The sequence below is a fragment of the Montipora capricornis genome, chromosome 9, assembly GCF_036669925.1.
Source record: "Montipora capricornis isolate CH-2021 chromosome 9, ASM3666992v2, whole genome shotgun sequence".
Lineage (NCBI taxonomy): Eukaryota > Metazoa > Cnidaria > Anthozoa > Scleractinia > Acroporidae > Montipora > Montipora capricornis.
Window position 1 is genome coordinate 17,820,738 of NC_090891.1, and position 25,000 is coordinate 17,845,737.

General features: G+C 38.3%; 3 protein-coding genes and 1 long non-coding RNA gene across 5 annotated transcripts in view; 2 read left to right on the forward strand and 2 right to left on the reverse strand.

Annotated features, from left to right (window-relative positions):
- Window positions 1-360: 360 nt before the first annotated feature.
- Window positions 361-7,230, reverse strand: LOC138016540 (uncharacterized). The gene is made up of 5 exons (XM_068863707.1): window positions 6,844-7,230; window positions 6,244-6,358; window positions 5,346-5,391; window positions 3,196-3,477; window positions 361-1,743 (listed from the first exon to the last, which is right to left on the reverse strand). Exons 1-5 carry the CDS (start codon window positions 7,198-7,200, stop codon window positions 1,434-1,436), a joined length of 1,110 nt encoding a protein of 369 aa, XP_068719808.1. The 5' UTR covers window positions 7,201-7,230; the 3' UTR covers window positions 361-1,433.
- Window positions 7,231-11,178: 3,948 nt separating this feature from the next.
- On the forward strand, window positions 11,179-16,794 carry LOC138015250 (uncharacterized). Its single transcript, XM_068862218.1, has 6 exons — window positions 11,179-11,491; window positions 13,758-13,894; window positions 14,817-15,101; window positions 15,836-15,889; window positions 16,028-16,060; window positions 16,185-16,794. The coding sequence occupies exons 1-6, from the start codon at window positions 11,286-11,288 to the stop codon at window positions 16,262-16,264; spliced, it is 795 nt and encodes a 264-aa protein (XP_068718319.1). The 5' UTR covers window positions 11,179-11,285; the 3' UTR covers window positions 16,265-16,794.
- Window positions 15,765-25,000, reverse strand: part of LOC138015251 (uncharacterized) — a 9,599-nt gene continuing 363 nt past the window's right edge. The window contains exons 2-4 of one of the 2 annotated variants that reach the window (XR_011125524.1): window positions 19,088-19,138; window positions 18,571-18,704; window positions 15,765-18,057 (exon numbers count right to left, since the gene is read on the reverse strand). This is a non-coding gene — a long non-coding RNA (uncharacterized lncRNA). The remainder of the gene's footprint in view (window positions 18,058-18,570; window positions 18,705-19,087; window positions 19,139-25,000) is intronic. The other variant, XR_011125525.1, reaches the window with a different exon arrangement.
- The window catches only part of LOC138015249 (uncharacterized), a 7,167-nt gene continuing 223 nt past the window's right edge, over window positions 18,057-25,000 (forward strand). The window contains exons 1-10 of the mRNA XM_068862217.1: window positions 18,057-18,667; window positions 18,801-18,899; window positions 19,076-19,154; window positions 19,267-19,321; window positions 19,513-19,671; window positions 19,874-20,005; window positions 20,304-20,429; window positions 20,955-20,990; window positions 23,084-23,144; window positions 23,547-25,000. The exon at window positions 23,547-25,000 is cut by the window's right edge and continues 223 nt beyond it. Coding sequence (XP_068718318.1) covers window positions 18,872-18,899; window positions 19,076-19,154; window positions 19,267-19,321; window positions 19,513-19,671; window positions 19,874-20,005; window positions 20,304-20,429; window positions 20,955-20,990; window positions 23,084-23,144; window positions 23,547-23,704 — 834 coding nt within the window. The 5' untranslated portion in view covers window positions 18,057-18,667; window positions 18,801-18,871 and the 3' untranslated portion in view covers window positions 23,705-25,000. The remainder of the gene's footprint in view (window positions 18,668-18,800; window positions 18,900-19,075; window positions 19,155-19,266; window positions 19,322-19,512; window positions 19,672-19,873; window positions 20,006-20,303; window positions 20,430-20,954; window positions 20,991-23,083; window positions 23,145-23,546) is intronic.

The window sequence follows — 25,000 nt, forward strand, 5'->3', positions numbered from 1 at the left end:
GTTTAGAGGCGGCACTTATTTCCTTTTTTTGTCCCAAATGTGGCGAATATTTGAGGGCGGTCGTTGGCATTTTTGCCCGTTGATGCCGTTCTAAGTAACCAAGCCTTTTTATTCGGTTAGCTTTCAATGAAGTGTTAGAGTAAGCTTCGTTTTTTAGTATAGTGGCTAAGTGCGATTGCTCATCAGCCAGTGAACTGAGTGCGATATCAGTCACTCAGCTTTTAATTTTTTTTGTTCTAAATTACAAGTGACATACGCTGCTAATCTAGTTCTAGATTACGTATTTTTTCCCTCATTTGCAATGGACAAACTTACCAGAGAAAATTGTTTTAATTTAAGTGTCGTCTAAATGGCGACGCAACTAACGTTCGTGGAAGACTCGTCGATTTCTTAGTGACTGTTGGTGATGAGCGACCTACACAAGTGGATGAATACCAGACTGACTCGAAAGACGACAACCTCGAACTTAAGGACCACGGCATAGCACCTCCATTTCCAAATCCCAGCAAAGTCCAGCACGAGCTCGTTTTCGAAAGTATTTGTAAGGTGTATTGGTTGAGGTCCTAAGAGATACTATGACTGATGTCATCAATGAGCAAGTTGAAAATTAGGCGTTAATTTAGCATTTCTCTGTGTTAAATTGAGATCCTTGGGATGGTGATGAAAAAATAGTAGAAAATAAGGATTTTGTATTGAATATATTTTAATTAATTAAGTTATTTATTTATCTATTTATTTATTTATTTATTTGTTTATTTATTTATTTATTTATTTATTTATTTATGGTTCAAAGAGGAATGATTTTTGATCAGGTCTCCAGTTAATTATTAGCAGCCAGTTAACTGACAACTGACAGATGGCCCAAAAGTTAACTGACAAATGGAAGAGATTTTAGCTGACTAATGACATTTCCACCCTCCCTCCTTTCCCCCATCCAGACCCCGGTCTATTGTATTTGTGGACTGTATGGCGTTTTTACAGAACGAGTTATTTTTAGTTTGATTTTCCCGCGAAACCAGACCTTTATAGCTAATCACAAGTCTTTCATGAGAATTTTTGAACGATGGGATTGAGAATGGTCACCTATGCAAAGTGAAACCAAATTATTTTTTTTGTTTGGACATTTTTACCTTGGCAAACTTAAGGTACTCTTACTAACAAACTTTTTCGTGTGACCGATTTTTTTTTTTTTCGTAAATTGCCATGATAAATTTCAACCCAATTAACCAGCAAACTGTGTGCTCTATTATCAATATCGATATCGTTATCATTGTCATTGAATTCAACTTTATAATCAAAGTGTCCGTTTATGTACATGTGGGTAAGCTAAATGCAACGCTCGATAATGTTCAACAAATTCCTCGTAAGTACTCACGCAAAATATCCCTTTGGCCGTAGAAATCCGTCGTGGTCATAAGTCCAGAGCAAAAGAATTAGACAAAATTGTGAAGTGGATGAGTAAGGAAAATTACATTTTTTATCTCATTCACATTTTCAGAAGGAGAAAACTGCAACTCCCTGTAGAAGACCATCAAATCACTTAAATATGCATGTGCCACGGTGCCGCCGTCCCTCTTCAAACCAATATCGTAAACTGAGTGGCCAGAATCCATGAAATCAATATCTCTATCCTGTGCTACCGTGATTTCCTGTTTCTTCTCTCCGTTGATGAACAATCTCGCTCTTCTATATGCTCGATTCCATGTAATAGCAATGTGACTCCATCGATTGATAGGGACCACACTGTCAATAAACAATTTTGAGATCAGCGAACGAATATCTGTTAATTCTTTGTATTAAGGATTAAATTAAGGACGCTTTCCATACAACGAAAGACTTCGGGAACTCTTCCGGGAAAAGGATAGAATGGAACATAAATATTTTCTGGAATCAAGTATCGGAATTTCGGGTCTACCTTACGATGTTGACCTTAGGTTCCCCAATCGACGAACAAGTTGCCATTTCCGTTGTTCTGGCCCCATTACTAGGGAGCTTAAGCAACGACAACGGCGACGGCAACGAGAACGTCATCTCAAAATATAAATTTGCGTGATTTTAATCGCTTCGTGACTATTTCAACGTTTTTGAGATGACAAGGGTTTGGTAATTCCTAACAGATGACACCAGTCGGAACGGCACTCCATTTTAGGAGAGAAAATGAAAATTTATCCTCAAGTGCTGACGTTCTTCGTAAAACCAAAAACTTGGCTATTTCACGTTGTTCTTTTGCTGACGACGGCAACGAAATGGACAAAAGTGAAAAACGCACGTGCAGGGCGTGCGAAGCTATTGTTTTTAACCACTAAATATGCAAATTCGTGACGTTCTCGTTGCCGTCGCCGTTGTCGTTGCTTAAGCTCCCTAGTATTCGAGACCGGTTTCCACTTTCTTTATTTTTTATAGTTTAATTAGTGAGGAACTCGCAAAGGTGATCGCGTTGGATTGAAAAAAAAAATGCTATTCCAAGATTTTGAAAGAATGGAAGTCGCTTCAAGTATTTCATCAATAAAACTTAAGCGGCTGGGAATAATATGGACCGGCGTGAGGGTTTAAAATTGGTTGTGCCCTCTTCGCTGATCTTAAAAATGAGTCATAAATATTTAGTACTTGTTGGCCACTTCCCAAAGGGGCTTTTCAGGGCCAATGAATCGAAAGAAATGAAACAACAGATCTACATCCAGGCTGGCTCCTGTTGTTCAAACGATGGATAGCGCTGTCCAACGGATAAATCACTATCCGGTGGATAGGTAATGGCAAAACCGATTACGGTATCCAATGGATAGTGATTTATCCGGTGAATAGCGCTATCCATCTTTTGAACAACTGTGGCCAGAACAACAACTTTTAAAGAATCTCAACTGGCCGCAGGTAAACCAGTTAGCTATTTACAAGTGCAGCCGGGAAGTTGAATCAGGATCAAATTCAACCAGCGGTCAGGACGGGTCTTGAATCCGGGATCTCCGGATCTCAAGACAAGCGTCCAAACCACTGAACCGCACTGCCTCCACAAGGATGGAGATGGTAGTTGAAACAGGAGACTGGAGAACGAGTAGGAAATGCAACAGAGAATGAATTGATGTATTTTAAGTAATTACGTCTTTAGTCAATTCCGTTGTTCCTAAAATTCAACATTTTCCTTTGCTTTTTATGTTTTATCTCTATCGATAGGCATAAGAGAAATTTGAAACGACTTACTTTGCACCTGTAGATGGAGTTAAAAGATCTCTCCAGTTACCGTCTCTAACTTGCAGGTGAAAAGGGCCATTTTCAACATAGAGTCGGAAGGAAAAAGGAGCTGACCAGTCACCATAAACGGGCGGTTGATTTGAATGGGTCAGCAATTTGATCCACACGGCAATGGTCAAGTTTTTGGAGCGGATTGGAAAAGCGGGAGTTTCGGCAAAGGTTCCGCGGTTGCCGTTCAAGAACAAAACTGTTTGGCCATCTTGCTGAATGAACATTGCACCTCCACGTAGACTACCGAGAAAATGAAAAGTTTACTTAGTGTCACAGAAATAACGCAAACCAATTACAAGGTCTCGTGAAATTTACCTGATTGAGGAAATGTCTTGTGCTAATGGACTACCATTCAAGGTTCATCAAGATGTCAAGCGTAAATGAGATGACAAGTAATCCAGAGTGTTATTCAAATTGCACGATTGGGTATTCCAGAAGAATTAGAGAGTGATAATTGTTGACAATTCATTCAGCCATATTTGAGGGGTTCAAGGACTCATCGCAACCAGGCAAAAGAGGAATGCGAATTTTCTAAAAGGGTTCTGAAACAGGAAAAGCCATATCTAGCGTTTATTTTCTACAGTGCAACCTCAATCCTGGCTACAGAGTTCCTCAATAAAAAGACTTAAGAAAATCACCGCTTCATAGAGAAGAAATTTAAGATCATTACTTTTCTTAACCTTGAAAGAACACTTGAGAGTCATATTCTCATCTATTATGGTACATGTTACTGACAAGTTAATGACTTCTTATAAGTCTTTACTGTACAATGTAACCACTGGTTGAGGCCCGATTCAAGCGTCGCACTTCTGCCGTTTCGAAGTCAATTGACTTGAGTTCGATACGGAAGAAGTGCGACATCTGAATCACCTATCGAATTTCTGCCTCAAGTTCCACAGGCTGACGGTATCAAACTTGCAGCAGAAATGCGGTACCAATTCAAACGTCGAATTTCTGCCATGTCGATTCAAATGTATTCATTGTTATAATGTATGAGCATTAAGTTTTTTCATTGACTGCCCATACCTTTAGCAGCATTGTACAACGTCTTATTTGACTTGATTTACGCTAATTGCGGGAAAGAAAACTAGTTTAGTCAAGTGGGAGGCTCAACTGCCACCGTGGACCTGTCAAAATCCGAAAATGAAATCTTCTTGGCTGTTTAAAATAGTTGCTTGCAAGATTCGAACAGTTTTATAAGTTTATGAAACAGAAACGACACGAAAAACTTACTAGAGAATGTTTTATCGAAATTTGAAATTTAGCTGGCCCTGCAGCGGACCGTCATGTAGGATACGGCCCGCTAATTTACCCAATCACAACGCGCGTACTATCTTAGAGACGTATAAATTCTTCAAGCGCTAAGAGCCAAACCGAATTTAAACTCCCATTAAATCAAATTTCCGAACATGACCGGAATCGAATTGGAGTTTTTGCTTCGTTTACTGCTCGAATACCATTATGATATCTTTTTCGCGGTTCTTCAGTACATTTCGCACATATCCCATCGGTTTCCATCGGCGTCGAGGTCGATAGTATGAATGCACCGTGGGAACCAAGGATGCTGTTTGGTAGGAGTGATTTCGGTAGCCGTGGTTTCGGGTCAGCTCTTTGTGGCTTGGCGTCGGAAGTTTGAATAATTTTAGCCAAAACGCAGTTTGGCCGTTGGCGCTTGAAGAGATGAGATTCCGCAGAATAATAAACATCGCAGTAAGCTTTAGTGCGATTTTATAGCGGTTACCAGTAAATTTGGTTGGACGTCAATCAAATGTTTCCATGACGAATTCGACAGCCGACAAGTGAACAGGACTACTGTCATGGAAACATTTGATTGACGTCCATTCAAATTTAGTTTCGAAAAGTTTTAAAACGTCGTTGAGGTGCGAGGGTGTTTCAATGAAGACATCAATTCCGTACTTACCATTTCATGAGTCGTTCAGCATTAAGAATACATCAACAGAAATTTTACTGGGGTAGAATAATAGAAAGAGGAAAGGGAGCAACAACAATTCTTTCAAAGAGGCGGGAAAAATGGAAGCCAAACCCATGACCGGTAACTTAATGGTGATAGTTTTAGAAAGTTCAATTAAGAATACAAATGGCCTTACTTGATTTGTTTGTCCGTCCCATCGAGCTTCCAATGGAAAGTGATTTCTGAAAATTGAAACAAGGCCAGATTGCTTTTACATGATTCAGGGCAAGTAATAACTAGATTCTGGTAATGTATCCATCCTCCTGCCTAGAGTTTCCCAGAGCCTTGGGTTAATCCGAGGCTGTGGTGACGAGAATGAGTGATTCCGGAAAGGTGAAATGTTTAACAGACTGCGTGAGCCAGAGTTGGACTCGATGAAGTTGGAAACGAGGTCTCACAGGTCTAGCCAATCTTTTATATAACAAGAGCAAATGGGATTTGAATCATGGATTAATAAATTATGTTTTCCATTAATTTGTTTTTCTCAGAACCTGGCTTTTCACCAAAAGCATTTTCATCGAGACCCAGTGAACTGAAGAGGGGCGTTGTTGCGCTATTCGTTTGCTGACAAAGTCTTGTAATAATTTTGCAATTTATTTCATTATCAATTAAAGGTTGTTCAAAACGTTGAAGTGATTGAATTGGAAAGAGGAAAGTGTGGCTTGCTGACTAAAGTTGTAGAAATTTCCTTAGCGACGAGGGCAATTTCTGCAACTTTCGAAAATACCAGTGACATTAACCCTAAATATTTGTACAACAACACCAAAGCAATAAAAGCAGCCCTGCTAAAAGACATGAAAAATAATAATGAAATTAATTTTGCCGGGGCAATTAAAAAAGCTAATGACAAATCGCGTCTCATGCAATCAGCATTTTAATAGTAATTTTGCTCTCTATATGTTACAAATGTAGTTAATTTCAGATGCCTCAAGGAAAATTTGATATTCTGGTTGAATCGAACAAAATCTTAACTCCTTCCTTCTAATTCTTGATTTCCTTAAAAATACATTTATGAATAATATTTTTGAAAATACCTGTTTCGCAAGAGTTTCCAGCGTACCCTGTTATACATGCGCAATCGTAGCTGTTATCCTCGTACTTAGCCAAACAAGTTGCCCCATTCTTACAAGGTTCGTTGTCGCAAGGAGTCTTAAAAAATAACATGTCATTATGATTACCCACTCGCTATTAAATTTACATTGTGAATTGGAGAAGCCTAGGATAATGACGTCTAATAAATTCTAAATGTTGGCCTATGTTGGTCTTCATCACGGTCAGAGAAATTTAAGTTACTTGACCGTTTCGAATGGAGTTTTCACTTAATCAATATATCTCTGGCATGCAGAATTAACTTACAGCAGGGACTGCGTGAAAGCGATTTTTAATTCTTAAAGATGACTTTTTTTCGCGGAGCAAGCTATCGTGAAATTTTCGTACATATTACCAGCCTTTTTTGTCAAAGCCGAAATTATTCTTAATAATGCAAATGAGCCGACATAGTTGGGGTACGTCACGTGTTTTTTTAATTTTAATTTTAATTTTTTTTTCCTTTTTGAGGAAAAAAGATGGATTTTCTGATGACAATGCTTGTTCTTTTCAACTAATAAAAAAAATGGAACGTTTGCGTTACTCACCGTGATGCTGAAGTGATGATGCTGCTGGCTGGCCACAAAGTTATGCGATTCCTTGAATTTGTCACTGGCTAACAGTTCGCATAAAGTATTTTGCTTTTTTATGTCGCTAAACGCTGCGACGTTGAAAGAGAAACAATAATTGTGTTGTAGACAACTCAGTCCGCATTCTTCGAATGCATCTACCATAACTTGCATTAAAGGAGTAATGTTTAAATAGTGAAAACTGTTCATCGCAAAGTTGGCAAACGCAAATGATTGTCCTTCATTTCGCATCAGGCTTGTGGCGTTTGCTCCGTAACGTACATTTAAAAATAACCCAAGGATTAAAATCCTGACAGGAAAACAGAGGGTCGACATATTAACCAGCCACCTTCAAGTTATATTGAGGTTTCGTCAGAATTGCTTCACAATGGAAAAACACACTCAGGATGACCTGACCGTATTAAATAATTTTAAAATAAATTAAAAATGCAAATTCGTTTACCTAAAACAGATGACACCTTAATTACGTCACATGTGAAAAGTTTTTCGCGGCCCAAGTGGTTTTGCTTGCCCTACTTGAAAGATTGACATTCTATTACACTGTTGAATTTTCATTTTTAAAATGATTTATGTGAAAAAAAACTGCATGGTAGAAAAAAAGCGAAAAAGGATTTTCACTGATGAGTAAAACATAGTGATATTTCCGTGGATGAAGCACTGCAAGAGGCAATGCAATTACTAGTTGTGACCATAAAACCACATGCTGTTTTAGGTAACTATAATTATATTTATTGCAAAACAGATGACACCTTAATTACGTCACATGTGAAAAGTTTTTCGCGGCCCAAGTGGTTTTGCTTGCCCTACTTGAAAGAATGACATTCTATTACACTGTTGAATTTTCATTTTTAAAATGATTTATGTGAAAAAAACTGCATGGTAGAAAAAAGCGAAAAAGGATTTTCGCTGCGACATAGCAAGAGCAAGAGGCAAGAGGCAATGTAATAATAGTTGTCAAAACCACATGCTGTTTTAGGTAACTGTAATTATATTTATTGCATCAGGGCAGGCCATATAAATGCAAGGATTGGTGTTCTTGGGAGGCCTTGTTACTGCGGCGAGTTGATAAGATCGGGATTCCACCGGAGAAAAATTGGGTGGCTAACGTTTTCAGCGTAAGCCCTTCGCCAGGGAGCATTGAAGAAGTAATTGTGAGTTCTTTGAGCTAGGAAAGAAGTGCTTATGCTTTGCCATTGGTGGAGACATGTTAACGAAGAAACACGAATACATTAGAGGAGTAGCTATGTGTAGCGAGGAATGGCGTATGTTATAAACTGCCATAACTGGCAATCATTTTGGATAAAATTGGGTGTTGACTTCTTACGCGCTATAGGTGGTGATGAACGCAATGTATTTTTTTGTTGCTATTATGTCAAATTTGGAAAATGGGGTTAGACTTCCTTGAATTAAACCGTTTAGAGAAGTACGTTTCTCACCGTGGTTTATCTCCGTTACATTTTTTTATTTTATTTTATGTTACCGTTCGCATGTAGGAGCAGTTCAGGAAAACTGTTGGAATATTTACCGTAGTTCACCGAGGGAAGTTTTTCTTGCTGTTGTTTGTTCAAGATGACCGAAAAGGACAGCGCTAGCGTAGGGCATGTTTTGGGACACGTAGAAATCGAGAAAAGTCACGCGTACGATGAACAAAAATTGGAAACTGAGAAACGTCGCTTTTCAAGGTGAAACGAGAGAAGCGACTGCGTAAGATCGAACTAGGGAGCTTAAGCTTGCGCGTTTTTGAGACGCGGACGGCAACCGGAAGAGAACATTTCGTGTTCCAAGACAGTGGTGTCTCCTACATTTTTATACTAATCATCTCTAATGGAGAAAAGATACTTGGCAATGTTAATGTGGTTGTGCGAAGACAAGTATATCCGTTCTAATGGAAGACTGCAATTTGCTGAATACCTACCATACCATACCTGAATACCACTTCAAAGTCAAAGTCAAAGTTCAAAGTCAAAGTCAAGCCGTCTTCTCTGACGTAGACAAACAAGCACGCTTTAATAACCGTGCACAGTCAACCAAGTTCCTCCCTGAATTGAAGGATTATTCTTAATTGTCAATTTGCTTCAAGTGAAGTGTTATCGTGCATCAGTCCCCGAAGTTTTTTAGCACTTCGCCTGCCTGAAGGTAGGACTTGGCGGATTGTGCTAGCATAATTTTTTGGCATAATTGGAACAAAAGAGCCTCTTTTTTTAAACGAGCACTGTCAACGGAACAATCAAAAATTATCAAATTTTAGCACGTTCTGGAGCATAGGTTCATACAGTTTAGTAACTAAGGTGTAAATTCTACAGAAATAAATTAAATTTAGGTAGCATGTTCTTGCAATGAGTGTTTTAGCTGCGCTACTAACAGTATTGACTTTGTTCTGACATGCTTAGTTACTAGGCCTTTTTTGGCGAATTCTGTGTGCGCGGTTAACCATTTGGAGGAGTCTGGTACTCTGGTTTTCAATATCTCTGTCCAATCTTTGGAATTTGAAAAAATATCTCAAGGTTGAGGATACTGGTAAGATTACAGAAAGGTAAATGTTGCTAGAGTGAAATGACCTTTGTTTGGCGCATTATGCAAACCTGTGAAATTGCTCGCCCCGCCCCCCCTCCCCCAAGCCGGCCTGGCACCGGAAACCAGCAATATTCCATTCAAAATAGGAGTTTTGAATACCCCGGATTGCAGAGGTTATTTTCTCGCTATGAAAGGAGCGAGACTCACTTCGTGATTCGCTCTTTTGTCGCTCTTATCAAAGCGAGAAAATAAACTCTGGAAACCAGGGTAAGATTTGAACTGACGCTTGATTTTTATCCGACGAAAAGTTTATTGAAATGGGTACTTAAAACAAATTTGCAAAAATGAACTCCTTAATCCGCTAGTCAGCTGTTTTGGCTGTACAAGTCAATAATCTTTTCTTCCAAATGGCAAACTTGTTGGTCAGTAGGTCTTTAGTGGTTAGGGTTAGTCGATAACAAATAAGTATTTTAACTTTCCTGCTCCGGTTTCAAATCCTGTGTACGGACTCCGTTAATTTTTTTTCCTTTTTTTTTTGGTACCACAAGTCCTTTAGAACAAACTGAACAAACCACTGAGCCGAAGGGCCGCTTTTTCCCAGGGACATTGTCACCAAAGCAACACTTAATACAAAATGAAACACAAGATAAATTACATCGAGGATATCATACCGTGGCAAGTTTGCTCCGCAGCTAAGTGGACAAGGGATTCTTTTGTGCGAGCACAGCGAATCAATATGCTCTTTCAAAGAGTCCCTTGTCACGCTTTTCCCGCAGTCTCGGCAGGGGATGTCCTGCTTCTCGCATTGAGAAATGTGTATCGCCATTTTCTCCCTTGTCATAACCTTGCCACACCCTCTGTTTCGGCATTTAATGGGCATTTTCCCACACGTGCTTGCATGTTCAATGTGGTTGTCAAGCTTCCCTTGCCACTGGCAGCCACTGTTGGTGCACTGAATATCCAGCTTGGCTGTGATGTCATTGAGGGCAACGTTGACATAAAGCGTGGTGGAATCATTTAACCTCTTTTTGCAGAGTGGGCATTTCGGAGACGATTCTGTGCTTAGCAGCATTGTCAGGCAGTTCTGACAACCGGAGTGCCCACATGCCAGAGTTACGGGCTTAACCATGGTTGATAAGCTTTGAAATAAAGGAAATATTCAATATTAAAAAAGTTAAAATCTACCCAACATCCAAATAGGTGGTAAAAAGACGGTGAAAGGGAGTACATGATATGAAAATTCCTCTATACTTCCTTCTTCTGCACACATAACCATTTGTACGCAATGAACCTCGAACTTACCAGATACAGCAGTTCAGTAACGGATCCGGAGATGACGAAAACTTAAAATGAAACATCGTAGAATACAATGAAGACGCGAAAACCAGGGGGATAACTTACAGAGAAGCAGGCAAAGAAGGTGATATAACATGAAACTCGGACTTCAGTAGAGATGCATGTGTTTCATCATGTCAAACTTACGTGCTCCCATGAATCGATCTATTATTCTCTGTGTAAAGCCAGCGGGATATCCATTGAAAGCTGATCAACAGAACTACTCAAGTCGTTTTGTGATTTTTATTTTTACTTTAAAAAATGAAAGAGTACAAAAAAACAAAACAAAAAAAAAAAAAAAACAAAAAACAAACAAAAAGAAGGAAAACAAGAGGAAAAAATTCGCCTGCACCGGAGGACTGGTCAATGATTCAGCTAAAATAAACGTCGTTATCGTGTAAGTGATATTGATGGCATCAGTTTTCACGTCACTTGGGTGCGCTTGAAACAATTGACTGCACGCGTGGAAATTTTATTAGATGCAACGCATTCGTCTTAACAAAAGGGTTTAGAGATAAAAGCTGTGTTGTGTTTGTAGTCTAGCAGGCAAAATGAGTTTTAGTAATCGTGCGTTCCAAAGGACTGTTGTTTTTTTGGACAAAAGACGAAGAGCGGTCCCGAACAACGCCGAAATGAGTAGGCTAACAAATGCCAGGCGGGTTATGGACATCTCCTTCACCAAAAATACCACCGCCTCTCAGATGGGTGACATCCTTGTCCAAGTCTTTCCATCTCTGGCAGGAAAAGACCTTACTGGGTGAGTTTCATGTATGTTACCAGTTTTCGATGTATTAAGATAGCTCGAAAAATAAATTGAAATCGGTAACGTCGCTCGCACGAAAGGCATTCTGTAAAAGTTACCTCACTCTATTAGAAAAAATGAAACAAAAAGGTCACTACAGAGAAAGAAAACGGTAGGGAAAGTTTTCAGCGGCGGTTCAGACAATCCCAATCTAAATGGTAATGATCCCAGAGCTCGAAATGATTTCCGGACAGTCCCCGGGCATGACACGATGACCGGCCAAATGCATTTTAGCTCGGTCACGTACCGCTTCTGTCTTGTCAAATTATATAAAATAAATAACTCTTAATACAGGGGCCCATTCAGCGAACACCAGGAAAAGAGCCTCTGCTAGCAGGGAACATGAACCAGAACTGGCGTTACATATTTTCCAAAAAAGTTGTTGCCTAGAGCTTATAGCACTTAAAAGCACTCATTGTCAACAACGGTTCTTGTAGCATTTCACCCAGGATTTTCAGATCAAAGTTCCGCAAATGACAATACACAGCGACTTGCTACAACTGAAACAACTGAACTGCATGGAATTTTTAATTTATTTCATTTTCAAAACGATCAATTGCGATCGGTCAACATTACCGGCAAGAAAAAAGGTTGCCCGGTCAACTCCCAAATCAGTCCAGACATTGTCCGTTGACCGGCCTTTATGCTATCCCCATTCCCAATCGGGTTTATCTTGAACACGTGGGCTACATACGAAAATTTCGCCGGAGATGAAACAATTCATGTTCCAACAAAACACGATTTCTTTTAAATATCGATTATTTTGTGGAAAACTCGACACAGATAATTCCCAAAATCCACGATGCGTAGCGAAGTGTGGTCTTCCTGTCTCTCACACGTCTTTGAAATTTAATTCACTTCATTCATTTTTCGTTTTTTCAGAATTAATCGATAGCCGCTATGTTACATCCTCATATATCAATAACAAAGTATAAACACAAAGCTTTTGAAGGGTGTACATGTACTTTGTTTCTTAATCAAAACATGATTTTCCAACGGTTACTGTAGATAGGCAAGCTGCGCGAGCCCCATGTACTGGTCAGCGGATTAGCATAAAATTGTTCACAAAATCTTGCGGACAAAATAATGAGTGACATCTACTGTAGCTCCACTCCGCCATTTTGACGGGGAGGCAAAGCGGAAAGAATTTTTAGTGTTTACAAATAATTTTCGTTAAACGTTAGTTGTGAAAAATTTATGAATTGATAACTGAAGGTCCAGGGAAAAAGATTATACAGACTAAATTATTTTTTAGGAACTACCCTTTCACAGAAGATGCCCGGAAGCGTTTTCAATTTTTCCATATATTTGTCCGTAATTCTTCCCGCGAATTTTCTGTAACAATTACAGACAAATGTATAGACCCTTTTCATAAATGGCTGCCAATTATAAATTCTTTTGTAAGTATTAAAATTAGCCTGACTAACCTCGTTTTTGAGTTGATAATTCAAAAGAATTTTTACTCCCAAACGAGTTTAGTCAGGCTAATTTAAATGCATACAAAAGAATTTTAAATTGGCAGCCATTTATGAAAAGGGTCTATTGAAAAAGTGGAAAACGCTACCTCGCAGCTTTTTCATGAAGGCTAGTCCGTAAAAATCGGTCTCTATAATCCTTCACCCTTTACCTTAAGTTCGCGATTCATATTCTTTTTAGAACTTTTTAGAACTAGCGTTTAACATTATTTGACATCGGATCCCCATATAAACACTATCAATTCTCTACGCTTTGCCTACCCGTCAAAATGGCGGTAAAAACCTTGATAAGGCCTATTCGGAAATGGATACATTATACATTGCATTGGTAAAGAATTTATTCCTCACAGTCCCAAATAAAACCATTTTGGAGAAATATTTAAAAGTCGTAAATTAAATCACATGTACGCCTCAATTTCTATAAAATAGTGCCATTCTCTAATGGGTTATTTGCCGAGATTTAATTCTCTTCGTAATTTGTCTAGTATCTAAACAATAGAAGACGAAGTTAAAAAATCCAAAACCAGAAATGTGGCTAGAAACCTAGGCCTAAAAACCAACTTTGGGGCTAGTACCCAAACTGAGGGTTTTGGGTTGATTTCTTCGTTTTCAAGTGTTACAGTGTAGGGTCTTAAGGGTCTTTGTTTTCAAGACACCCCATATATATTCAGTGCCAATTTGAGCAATCACACAAGACTGGTTGGGATTAGTGAATTGACTGTGTTCTCAACATTTTAAACTGCCAGGCTAGAATTCATTGCATCCTATGAGAGAGGGCATGCCATGCAGAATGTTGCCACTGGGCTTCAAAGTGGTGCCCACATAATGGATCTTTTTGGGGGCTCCAGGAAAAAAAAGATCTTCCTTTTCATACCGAACCCAGGTATGCATTAGCTTTTATTAAAACAGACTTAAAAGTATGATTTTCTGGTTATTAGAGAGGTATGGAGAACATATATTCTTGGCGTAGTTACTAGAACAAGTAATTACCTACATGTACAAGGTGCTGCAATGAGCTACAATGACCAACATTGATCTACAGTGATCTACAAGGAGATACAATGACTTGCCTAGAGGTACATTATAAGCTTAAATTAGCTAATAACTGGTGACAATGCACAATGGATGTTTTCCGCATACCAAACTCTTCAACTCAATCCCCTTTTTTATTTCTCTTTGCTTGTAAGTCATTTCAGTTGGCCATTTTAGATCATTGTATCTCATTGTAGGTTATTTTTGAGCTACATTGTAGCTCATTGTAGGTCATTGTAGGTCAATCCATGTTTTAGTAAATACAATATTCTTGGTTGAGGATTGCATAATATGTTTTGGCACTGTACTGTACTGTACTGTACTGAAGCAATCTCCTAAAGTGGCTACTGTTTTCAGTTTTAAATATTTGACAAAAAATATTCATTGGGTCTGAGCGAAATAATCTAGAGTATACTCCAATAAAGAAAATTGACGGCAGGCTTTTTTGCAGGTTACAGGTGACTCATTACAGGTCCTTGCTTCAACTATACTAAAGCAACCCAAGCTTTCAAATTAGCTAACATTAGGCCTAAACATCATTTTTAGGCTTAACAAGGCCTAAAGTTAGCATTATTAAGGGTTTTGTAATGAGTGACCTGTGTCCTCCACAAAACCCTGCTTGGAAAGATATCAGTCGGTCAGTGTTGTCAGTCTCATAAGGAGGGGTATTGTGCATGTTTAATGTGGTGACACTTTATTTGCATTAATTTTGCATGTAACATCAGTAGGTATTGAGCTTTTTTTCTATTTTTCTTCTCATCCTTTATTCATAGCTGCCACCTCAACAGGAACAACTTCATCTACATCCTCGTTTGCACCCCCCGGTACACCATCATCCACACCTGCAACCTCATCCACACCCCAAGTTACACAGTCATCCACATCTACATCTTCCTCTATACCCCTTGCCACACACTCATCCATATCATCACCCTCATCCACATCAGCATCCCTATCTGTACCACCAGCCACACAAGCATCCTCGTCATCTCCAGTCACTGTTGTTCTTCCCTCCACATCCACGCCACAGGATTTAACCTCACTGCCAAGAAATGGAGGTAACTGCAAATAGTTGCCCTACTATTTCCATGTAAATTAAGCTATTACTTGTTATAGAATGGAGTAGTTAAACGACTTTTATTTTGATATTTTAATTTTTTCAATTAGATATTTGTTGCATATTTTCTTCCTTACAATATGTTAAAAGTCTTTGAATTCCATTGTGCTTTTTTTTACAAATATAACAAATTTTACTTGCCAGCAACCCCAATCAATAGGGGAGAACCCCCTTCTCAGTGGTCGCTTCTTTGTTTATGCTACCTGTTACTTGTTGTTGATGACCATTGTTCCCATTAACGCTGTTAATTTTGTTATTGTTATAAAAAAGTACTGTTCCTATTCATTCTCCAACAAAAAAGTTGTTTCCAGGATTCCTCTGCTTTATCTGGGATTTTTGCTGTACCTACCGTGACCATTACAGATGTATAATGTTATCTCTCTAGATGTTTTCCCCCGTCCCCCCCCCCCCCCCAGGTTAATTTTATTTTTTAACTTGTAGACTTTACTTTCTCCACTGTCTCTCACCTGACTAAACTTCAGTATATTATTAATAAGTGCACCCCTTTGTATTCACACACACGGGTAGCATTGAAAAGGACTTCTATGACAACTATGGTCACGCCTGTTGAAGACCCTAGACAACAAAATATCCTGACTTCAAATTACTTTATATCAGAATAGCACCCTTTTATTTGTCAAAGTGATTAGAATGTGAAAACAACTCTTGTTTCAGCTTCCACACGACAATATCTTACAGCCATGGCAAGTGCTGGTGGTGTGACATTTGGTATGCATTAGTGTAATCTTTATTGCTTATTTTGTATGTGTTTTATTACTGTTCTTTATGTTGTATGTGTGAATTTGTCATGCATGTCAGTCTCTCCCTTGTAATAAACATTAATCAAATGAAGTTTCATATCCACAGATGAGATCCCAGATTCAGACGTAAGTCAAGATGGTGAGTTGGGAAAACTAATATTGCAATAATTTATTGAAAGGTCAAGACTCTCTCCTTAAACTTGAACTACTTTAACCCAACATTCTTAGGTTTTACTCAAAGGTTGGTTTGCCTCTTTTGCCAGAGCCGGATCAACATATGTATACCAGCAGAACTTTATCAATATCATCTGACTCAGGGGATGATGACACTGAATGTAAGTAGTAAGTTTATCTTAAAAGCACTAGTTCTAGATTCGCTGCAGCTTCTAAGCATTAAGAAAAAATGGTGGAGGCCATGGCTGGCTTTGATGAAAAGTTATGTTTATGTTGACTTTAGTTTCCTCCTAGCATAACCTACTTATGCTTGCAACTGTGCTTGTGCTTGCGTCGCTTGTGAAAACCAGGCTTAAGAAAAAGGCTTATTGATCCAATATTCTATTTGAAAGTTAGATTGGGTTTTGGTACTAACTAATATTAACTTGCAACATTACCATTCAATAAAGCAATAGCACTGTCCAAACCCAAAGAAATAATGCAAAATACGTGATGAGTGATCGATATGTAGAAAATAAAAATAACTGTTTGTGAGCTAAACAGGTTATGTTTAAGCTTTTAAACTTTGTTCTTGTTGCACTTCCTTAACTTGCCTCATATCTTCTTTTGTGTAGCACTTAGGGGTGAAGCTCAAGAACGAAGTCTTTGTAAGTGCATTCAATTTATAGTCAGTTGTGTTCTTAAAGTGAAATGTAAGATGTTAACCTATTGACACCTCAAACACCCTAGGATATAGACAGAAGAAAATAAATCAAGTCTTTTCCAGGTGTCAATGGGTTGATAATGGTGTCCTTTAAGCAGCAACCAAAACAGAAAAAAAAAAAATGAAATGAACAAACATAGTTAGTCAGCCATCAATTTTCTTCCCTATTATCTGTTATCATGGAATAGTAACAGGTGTATGTTCCTGATGCATGGACCAAAAGAAAGTATAGGTTCTTTACTGAACACATTTACCTTGACATTTCAGACGGATATGTTAATGACGATTTTTCTACGGCAGGAGTTGTCACAGGTATGCTCAGTGATACCAGTAATACGCTACTTGCACTAAGAGGTCATGTGACATCGTTTTTAAGAAAATGAAAGTTTCATGATTTTGCCTTCGAAACACTATTAGTGGGTCATCTCTTAAACAAAATAATAGTGATTTGGTTTTTCAAACCCGCACCATTTGCTTAAAATGAGAAAGTCCGTAGCTGGTCACGTGACCCAAACTTGATTTTTTTAAAATTATGAATTACCGCTTTCTGACACAAATTTTGCACTTGAACTTCAAGGAAAATGTTGAAAAGATGATTGGGTAACGTTTATGGCACATCTGAACTCAACTATCCAACATTTAACAAGATACAAGCAAAAAGTAGTTTTGGCCGCCATGTTGGAGGGCAAGAGTATGCCCTCCAACATGGCGGCCAAGACAAATCATGCTACTTTGTTGAAAAATCAAAGTACCATAAAATATCTCCCTTAAAAGCGTTTCCTCTCAAATTTCGCGTGTAAGATAATTTTTATGTGTTCTGTCAATTTTTGGCAACTGCAAGATTACAATTCACTGTTTAAGGGAAGCATTGGTCACGTGACCTCTTAGTGCAAGTGGCCTATTTGTGGCTTTTACCAACCAAAAGTCAACAAATAGCATTCGATTTACTGCTAATCTGCCTTCTTTTTTACACATCACCTTTGTGCAGATGAGAATGTTTTGAGTAGGACAACTGAAGTCCTAAAGTGCATTGAAGCCTTGGAAGAGGGAGGCGAAAATGCAACTCTTCCATTCCTAACAAATACATTTGAAGAGGTAAGTTGCAAATCACTGAATGCATAATAGCATTTTGAGATCTTAAGTTGATACTGTAACAGTGCATGTGTCTTCTTTGGTTTTCCTCTTTTCTTTTTAGTTCACTTGGCAGGGTACAGAGGACATGATGATTATGGTGGCTGTGCTCTTGTCCTTTGACTGCCCTATTCCCAGCAAGAGAAAATTGGTTAGGTGGGAATTACTGATTCCTCTTATTGTGTTGCTATTTCATAAAATGTGGTTGATTAAGTGACTTATTTAGCTTAAATATTCATGAGACAAAAATTTAACTAGACACATACAAAGAAAAGACTAAAACCCACAAAACACAATACTTGTAAATTAAAAACAACAAGCACATCAAAGTGGCTTATGCACATCTTTTAGTTTCTAACAATAAGGAACATGGGTTACAAATATTATTACAGTGCAACGCACCTTACTGTGGCCACCTAACAAAGTTTTTTAAAAAATGGTCCGCCATTCAGGATGTGTGAATCTGACTGACAGTTAATGCCTCCTTGCAAAGTTCACACAGTTGTAAGTTAAGCACCGTTGCATGGGCTGTTGTTAGGCAAGTTGTGCTGTAACCCCTTGTAAGGGTGAGGTGTTGAAATTAATACATAAGTGTGAACACGTCACACACTAATGTAGCATTAAATCTATCTTTAATTTACCTTAACTTTGTTTTATGTGCTTTCAGTCTGCTGAACAAGGTTTCAAGGAACTGTTACTTGTGGATAGCAGAACACAAGGGTGCAGAATCAGAGAAAGGTACACATTGCACCTCCAGGTTCAGTTTGTTATTGTTCTGTGAAAACAGACAGAGAAAGAAGTACACTTTAATTAAAATGTTTCAGATAATTAAAAAGGTTAAATCTCGTCTCATTTGATTTTCAAATTTCAGCAAAACTGAAATACGGCTTGAAAACTGCTGAATCTACCGTGCTTGTGCTGGCACCATGCCACAGCCGGAATATGCCACAATGCGTGGAAATATTTAATGGTTAGTAACTGATTTCATATTGAGGGCTATTGAATCTCGTCAAGTGAAGGAAATTTACAGAGAATCAAAACTTTGACTTCAGAAGGTGACAGACTTTTTCAACCCTTCTATGATTACTCTAGACTGTTGAATGTAACTGTAGCAACTGAATGTGTCAATTACACCTGAAATTTCAGAGGCCGACTTACAAGAGGAACGATTTGTTGAGTCCTTTACAATGGCTCAAGACTTGAGCAATGCTGTAAAAGACGAACGGTAGGAGAATGATAAATAATCTGTTTTGAGTCATAAAAAAAAAAAGTTACTGGAAGATATACAAAGTAAAGAACTTACAACTTACTAGACTAATAGTTTTGTCTTATAATAGGAAAAGGTTAGAAGAATGGAGGCAGGTTCGCAATGAACAAGATTTGCAATTCCAGGTATGCAAAATTAATGATAATAATATGGTTATTCTTCTTCTTCTTCTTCTTCTCATTATCATTATTATCATTATCATCATTACCGTTATCATTATTACTCCAGAAAAAACTCAAGAAGTTTGTTGCCGCATTAGTTAAATGTATTTCAAAACATTAAAAAATCTTGTTAATGTCCAATAACTACTTTGAAGGTGGCATTGACAGCAGCACGCAAAACTTGCAGCACCACTAGCAGCAGTAGCAGTATGCACACACCCTTCTGGACAACAGCCAGCAGCAGCACAGCCAGCACTGCCAAATGCACCTCCACCATCACCAGCAACAGTGGTAAAGGAGAACTGAAATCTTTGGTAGGGCAACAATATTATACCCTAACTGCTTTCATAACATAACTATACAGATTATTACTTATTGTTTATGACTTTGTCTAGCTGATGTGCTTACCTTTCTTTGTTCACAAACTCAAATTTTATTTATAATGTAAAGTATACTATTTAATACATGACGGCTTCTTCTGTCTTTTAAAAAGGTAATGTTTTTGCTTTGTAACAGATTAAGGGCTTCCGCAAAAGCAGAGTTTGTCCCGAACCAGACGACTGTTTACAAAATGGTATTAAAATCGTTATCCGTTTTAATGGCGGAAAAAAGATGGCAAGGCTTTTTTCAAAAAAGGCCTTTTTTCAGGTAAACATGTATAACTGTACAGAATGATAATAACATGGGAATGGTGGCAACCGCCATGGTGATGACACTTTCCTTTCTTACATGTTCTATTCTCTGTTCTATTCTCTCTTTGGTGTTTGTACCACTATTATTATTATTTCTGGCTACATTGAAAAGTATTATTATTATTATTATTATTATTATTATTATTATTATTGCTGTTATACAAAATAGAAACGTACACTTAATGAAATCATCGACATACTATGTTAATTATTATTTTTAAAATAGTTCTTATTTTTTATTCATAAAAAAACAGGAAGTCTATGACTGGGTTGGTTCTCAGGATGATGTGCCTCTCCACTTCACATTACAGAGAGGTAAGGACGTGGTGAGGCACTCTGATTCACTAGAACAGGATGAAGTCCTGGACTTAGCAGAAAGGGTAAGTGGCACTAAGATAGTCAGCGAAAGGGACTGGAACCAAAAGTGTTGCCATGGCTACGTGATACTCTGCAGCATTTTGCACCTTTCTCAAGGGTTATTACTCATGCCAAAGTTGAATAATCATCGCTGTTACAATTTCAGATATACATTGTTTTCTGTTTTTGTGTTCCATCATCAAGCTGAACCACTGATGATGTCACCAATCTGGCAACTGACTTAAAAGTACTTATGAGAGAAGATTAGATATCATCACAAAGGCAGCACTTTCTTCTCATGTACTGAAAGACCCCCAGTTTTGGTGTGGATGGAGTCCTGCATGGAGGCCCATTTTTTCAACAAACTAAGCCAATGGGCCGGTGGTCAAAATTCAAGACTACTACATCATATAATTATGATAATTGTTTTTCAGTTTACAGTGTAACTAAAGTCATCAAATTCTTTGCTTTAATCACACTGAGTTACAATTACAACTATAATGATACCTGATGGTGATGGTTGTTTATTTTATTTTATTTTATTTTAGAGTACTGAGGAAATGAGTCATTTGCTACAAACAACAGTAGGTGTTCAGTAACAATCTAAGAAAAGTTACAAGTCAGCTTCAAGGGTGTCTCTGTTTAAAATCTTAGTCACATGCTGACGTTTTCAAAATTTCCCCAAAAGTTATCTACTGCAACAAGAGCCAAAGAGGAAAAGGTTGAAATGTAATGAATATTGAAGTGGTATTATATTATGACGAAAATCGCATCTTTCCTATCTAAGCCATTTCGAAACATAAACAAGTAGTCAAGTGGTCTATCCCAGCAAATTTGTATCAGAAATTTTGGATTTTTTCCAATAAGATTCCACTAAATGTTCTCCACAATATGAGCTTAACAGTTCTGTTACCATGGAATCATACTGGGTTCCAGACCTCCCCCATATTAAAAGCTTTTCTGGCCACCTTTGGTGTTCCATTTTGATATTTGCTAACAGCACTTCATTTCATATCTATGATCCAGCAAGCATATAAATACGTTAGCTCGAGTTTGTGGCCTTGTTTAACATTTTTCAAGCTGAATATAAAAAACATATTGAAATCAAGTGGGTGGGGACTGAAAAAGAGTGAGTTGCCATTGGGAACAATTTTTCATAGCCATAGGTGTGTTTCCTGTAGAAATATTAGACTACCAAGTTTCAATGGTCCGCGCTGCAAATTATTCGAGTGTATAACCTCATCAGTCATCTCATTTGCATATTTTACCCATTTTTCAAAATTAAATATCTCCGGAACTAATGAAGATGTTTGCAAACAGTAAATGGTGTTTTTGTTCTTTCATGGAATTCTATGCGATACACTCAAAAAGGTGTAAAAATTTGATCATATTACCACTTTGACATTATGTTATTAATATAAATATTAATAATGAATTACAGAAGATATCCACACGGGTTCTGTACAGGGTTAGGGTTTAGGAAAATACAGAATATGGCTCAATGCGAGAGAGATGCATAAGTTCAAAGGAATGTAACCTTTTCGATAACTCGGTTCCTAATGGAACCAGGGCCTCTGCGACCAGGCTCTTCGTGAGCCTGGACCTTTGTGACCAGGTTCTTAGGAATGTAACCTTTTCAACGACTCTGTTCCTAATCGAGCCAGGGCCTCTGTGTCCAGGCTCTTTGTGAGCCAGGACCTTTGTGACCAGGTTCTTAGGAATGTAATTTTTTGGATGACTCGGTTCCTAATTGAGCCAGGGCCTCTGTGACCAGGCTCTGCGTGAGCCAGGAACTTTGTGACCAGGTTCTTAGGAATGTAACTTTTTTGATGACTCGGTTCCTAATTGAGCCAGGGCCTCTGTGACCAGGCTCTGCGTGAGCCAGGACCTTTGTGACCAGGTTCTTAGGAAAGTAACCTTTTCAACGACTCTGTTCCTAATGGAGCCAGGGCCTCTGCGACCAGGCTCTTCGTGAGCCAGGACCTTTGTGACCAGGTTCTTAGGAATGTAACCTTTTTGATGACTCGGTTCCTAATTGAGCCAGGGCCTCTGTGACCAGGCTCTGCGTGAGCCGGGACCTTTGTGACCAGGTTCTTAGGAATGTAACCTTTTCAATGACTCGTTTCCTAATTGAGCCAGGACCTCTGTGACCAGGCTCTTCGTGAGCCAGGGCCTTTGTGACCAGGTTCTTAGGAATGTAACCTTTTCGATGACTCGTTTCCTAATTGAGCCAGGACCTCTGTGACCAGGCTCTTCGTGAGCCAGGGCCTTTGTGACCAGGTTCTTACGAAGTGAGTGTAATGCTGAATGACTAACTCTTCATAGAAATCATTTAAATTACTTCACAACAAGCAAGTCAATAATTGATAAGAGTGTTCAAAAAACCGTCCAAAATGAATTGCCATTCTGTATGAAATGCTATGCCACAACCGTGGCAATCCACACATATGTTCAGTGGTCAAAGTTTCATATAATTATCTTAACAACAAATACATAAAACATAAAAATTTTCCTTGAGAAGTGGTTTTGCATCACACAGTAAAAGTAATTATTGTCAATACTTTTCAAAACCAACTAGTCTACATATTCCTCATATCTTTTGAGGGAAGTATGCTACTTATTAAGTCTTGATGGCCCTATGAGTAGCATACTTCCCTCCACCTATGTTTCGTTGCAGGTGTCATTCAAGGGAAACTTTGAAAGTAACCGAGATGAAGAACTCTCTGAAACATTGCAAGGTAAGAACATCTCTAAGCTCTGCACAGACTTCTTAATATTTTTGATGGTGATAATTTTCCTTCTTTCATAGAAACTTCCCCTAAATGTAAGCGAGTATTTTTTTTTCGACATGCATGTCCTAAAGTGTCAGTCCTTTGTATATAGTTTAAGTATAATCACTGGGATACCCAATGTGATCCTGTTGCAGTACCATTGTTTTTTAAGGGACTGAAAATACCAGGTGAAATTTACCGTTGATCTCTTTTGAGGTCATCCTCAATGTTAGTAATCAACCTTTTCGAAATATCCAAACTCCAACTGGACCCCATCTGGGCGATAATGTTTAATAAGACCTTTGAAAAGTTAATGGAGATGAAAATAACAATGTACCGTATTCCGATCTCTTTTATAAAAAAAAATAGAAGAAAAAAAGGCACACGGAGAGGTAGAAGGAAACGATGAGGATGATGATGAAAGCGACAAGGGTGACAACGAGAGGACCAGTGCAGAACAGAAAAGAAAAAGAAAGAGGAAAGACACAAGAACATCCAAAAATCGGAGAAAAAACAAAAAAAATTAATAAATAAGTGCATTTGTTACATATATGGTTTGAGATAAGCTCAGACTAAGCTACAAGGGGGGTGTGTCACGAAATTCAGTGACTGGAAGAAAAACAAAAATCAAACAACTTAAAACATTGAGGGGAGATTCGAACAAAACAGCACAAACAAAAGTTCCGTAGCAAGTTGAAGTGAGTAATTGTTAACACTAAAGAAATTGGAAGCGTGCAATGTCGTGACACAGGCCCTCTAAATGCCCACCTTCAACCGACAGACATTGCGTGCCGTGGAACAATATGCATATATGTCCTGCCAAAGCCGAAATTCACGCAATCAAATCACTGTGGTAAGCAATGTGAATTTCCATAACAAAAGCAAACGGTCGAAAAGTGTGTCGGTTGAAGGCTGGGCCTTGTATTTCTTTCTCTTATCAAGCATCGACACTAAATGTAGAAGGGTACACTATGGTGTCCTCGGTCCAGTACTTATCCAAACATGATGTTATATTGGGAGAGGATAAAGCGCGGAGCCCTAATCCATGGAGCACCCATTTGAAAAAGGTTAGCTTTCAATTAGTGTTGTGATGGCCAATTACTTCATGTAAGCTAACCTTTTTAAAATGGGTGCTTAGACTGAAATACTGTTGAACAATGCTGTTTAAAATGGGTGTTAAGGCTTAAGTAAGCACTATTTGAGATGCTGCTTACATGTTGATCAACAGCACTCATTCGAAATAGTTTTTTAGGGTACTCCATTTGGGTACTCCATAGGTTACCCTTGGATTAGGGCTCCGCATTTTGTCCTCTCCCTGTTATATTTCCTCGTTAACTACAGTACCACGAAAAACAAATCTGTCCAATCATTTCCTGATTATTAGACAGGCGTTAGACAGAGTAAAATCTATAAGTGCCAATTTGCATTCTTGGCGGTGAAAGGGTTAAGAACGGGTTACCTTTTTTTGTATGTCTATAATACCTACACGGCCTTATCATGAAATGGAGCTTGTGTTGGGGGACGGTACACTCAAAATAAAAGCAGATTCTATACTCACAACGACATCGAATACGGCTGTAGCTGAGATATATCAAGAATAATAAAAAAGAAATAAATTTTCATGTGATACAGAAATTATCAGGATGCACAGGTTTTTTTTTTTTTTTGGCTGCTTACATGATTCGCGGACCAAGGACCAAATATGCGGACGAAGGGCTCGCTCTTATGTTCAAATTACAATAGAAATATTTCCAATTTAATATTAGCGCAAGAAACGAAAAAGCTATCTTTATGACAAATTTCAGTTCGTTGCGTTTTGATTC

Excerpts from the sequence above, each read along its gene's own strand:
- LOC138015250 (XM_068862218.1), top strand. The coding sequence starts at position 11,286 with ATGAGTTTTAGTAATCGTGCGTTCCAAAGGACTGTTGTTTTTTTGGAC. Across the intron at positions 11,492-13,757 it reads GCAGGAAAAGACCTTACTGG|GCTAGAATTCATTGCATCCT; the intron begins GTGAGTTTCATG and ends TTAAACTGCCAG. Across the intron at positions 15,102-15,835 it reads CTCACTGCCAAGAAATGGAG|CTTCCACACGACAATATCTT; the intron begins GTAACTGCAAAT and ends CTCTTGTTTCAG.
- LOC138016540 (XM_068863707.1), bottom strand. The coding sequence starts at position 7,200 with ATGTCGACCCTCTGTTTTCCTGTCAGGATTTTAATCCTTGGGTTATTT. Across the intron at positions 6,359-6,843 it reads ATCATCACTTCAGCATCACG|ACTCCTTGCGACAACGAACC; the intron begins GTGAGTAACGCA and ends TTATTTTTTAAG. Across the intron at positions 3,478-5,345 it reads GGGACGGACAAACAAATCAA|TCTACGTGGAGGTGCAATGT; the intron begins GTAAGGCCATTT and ends TTTTCTCGGTAG.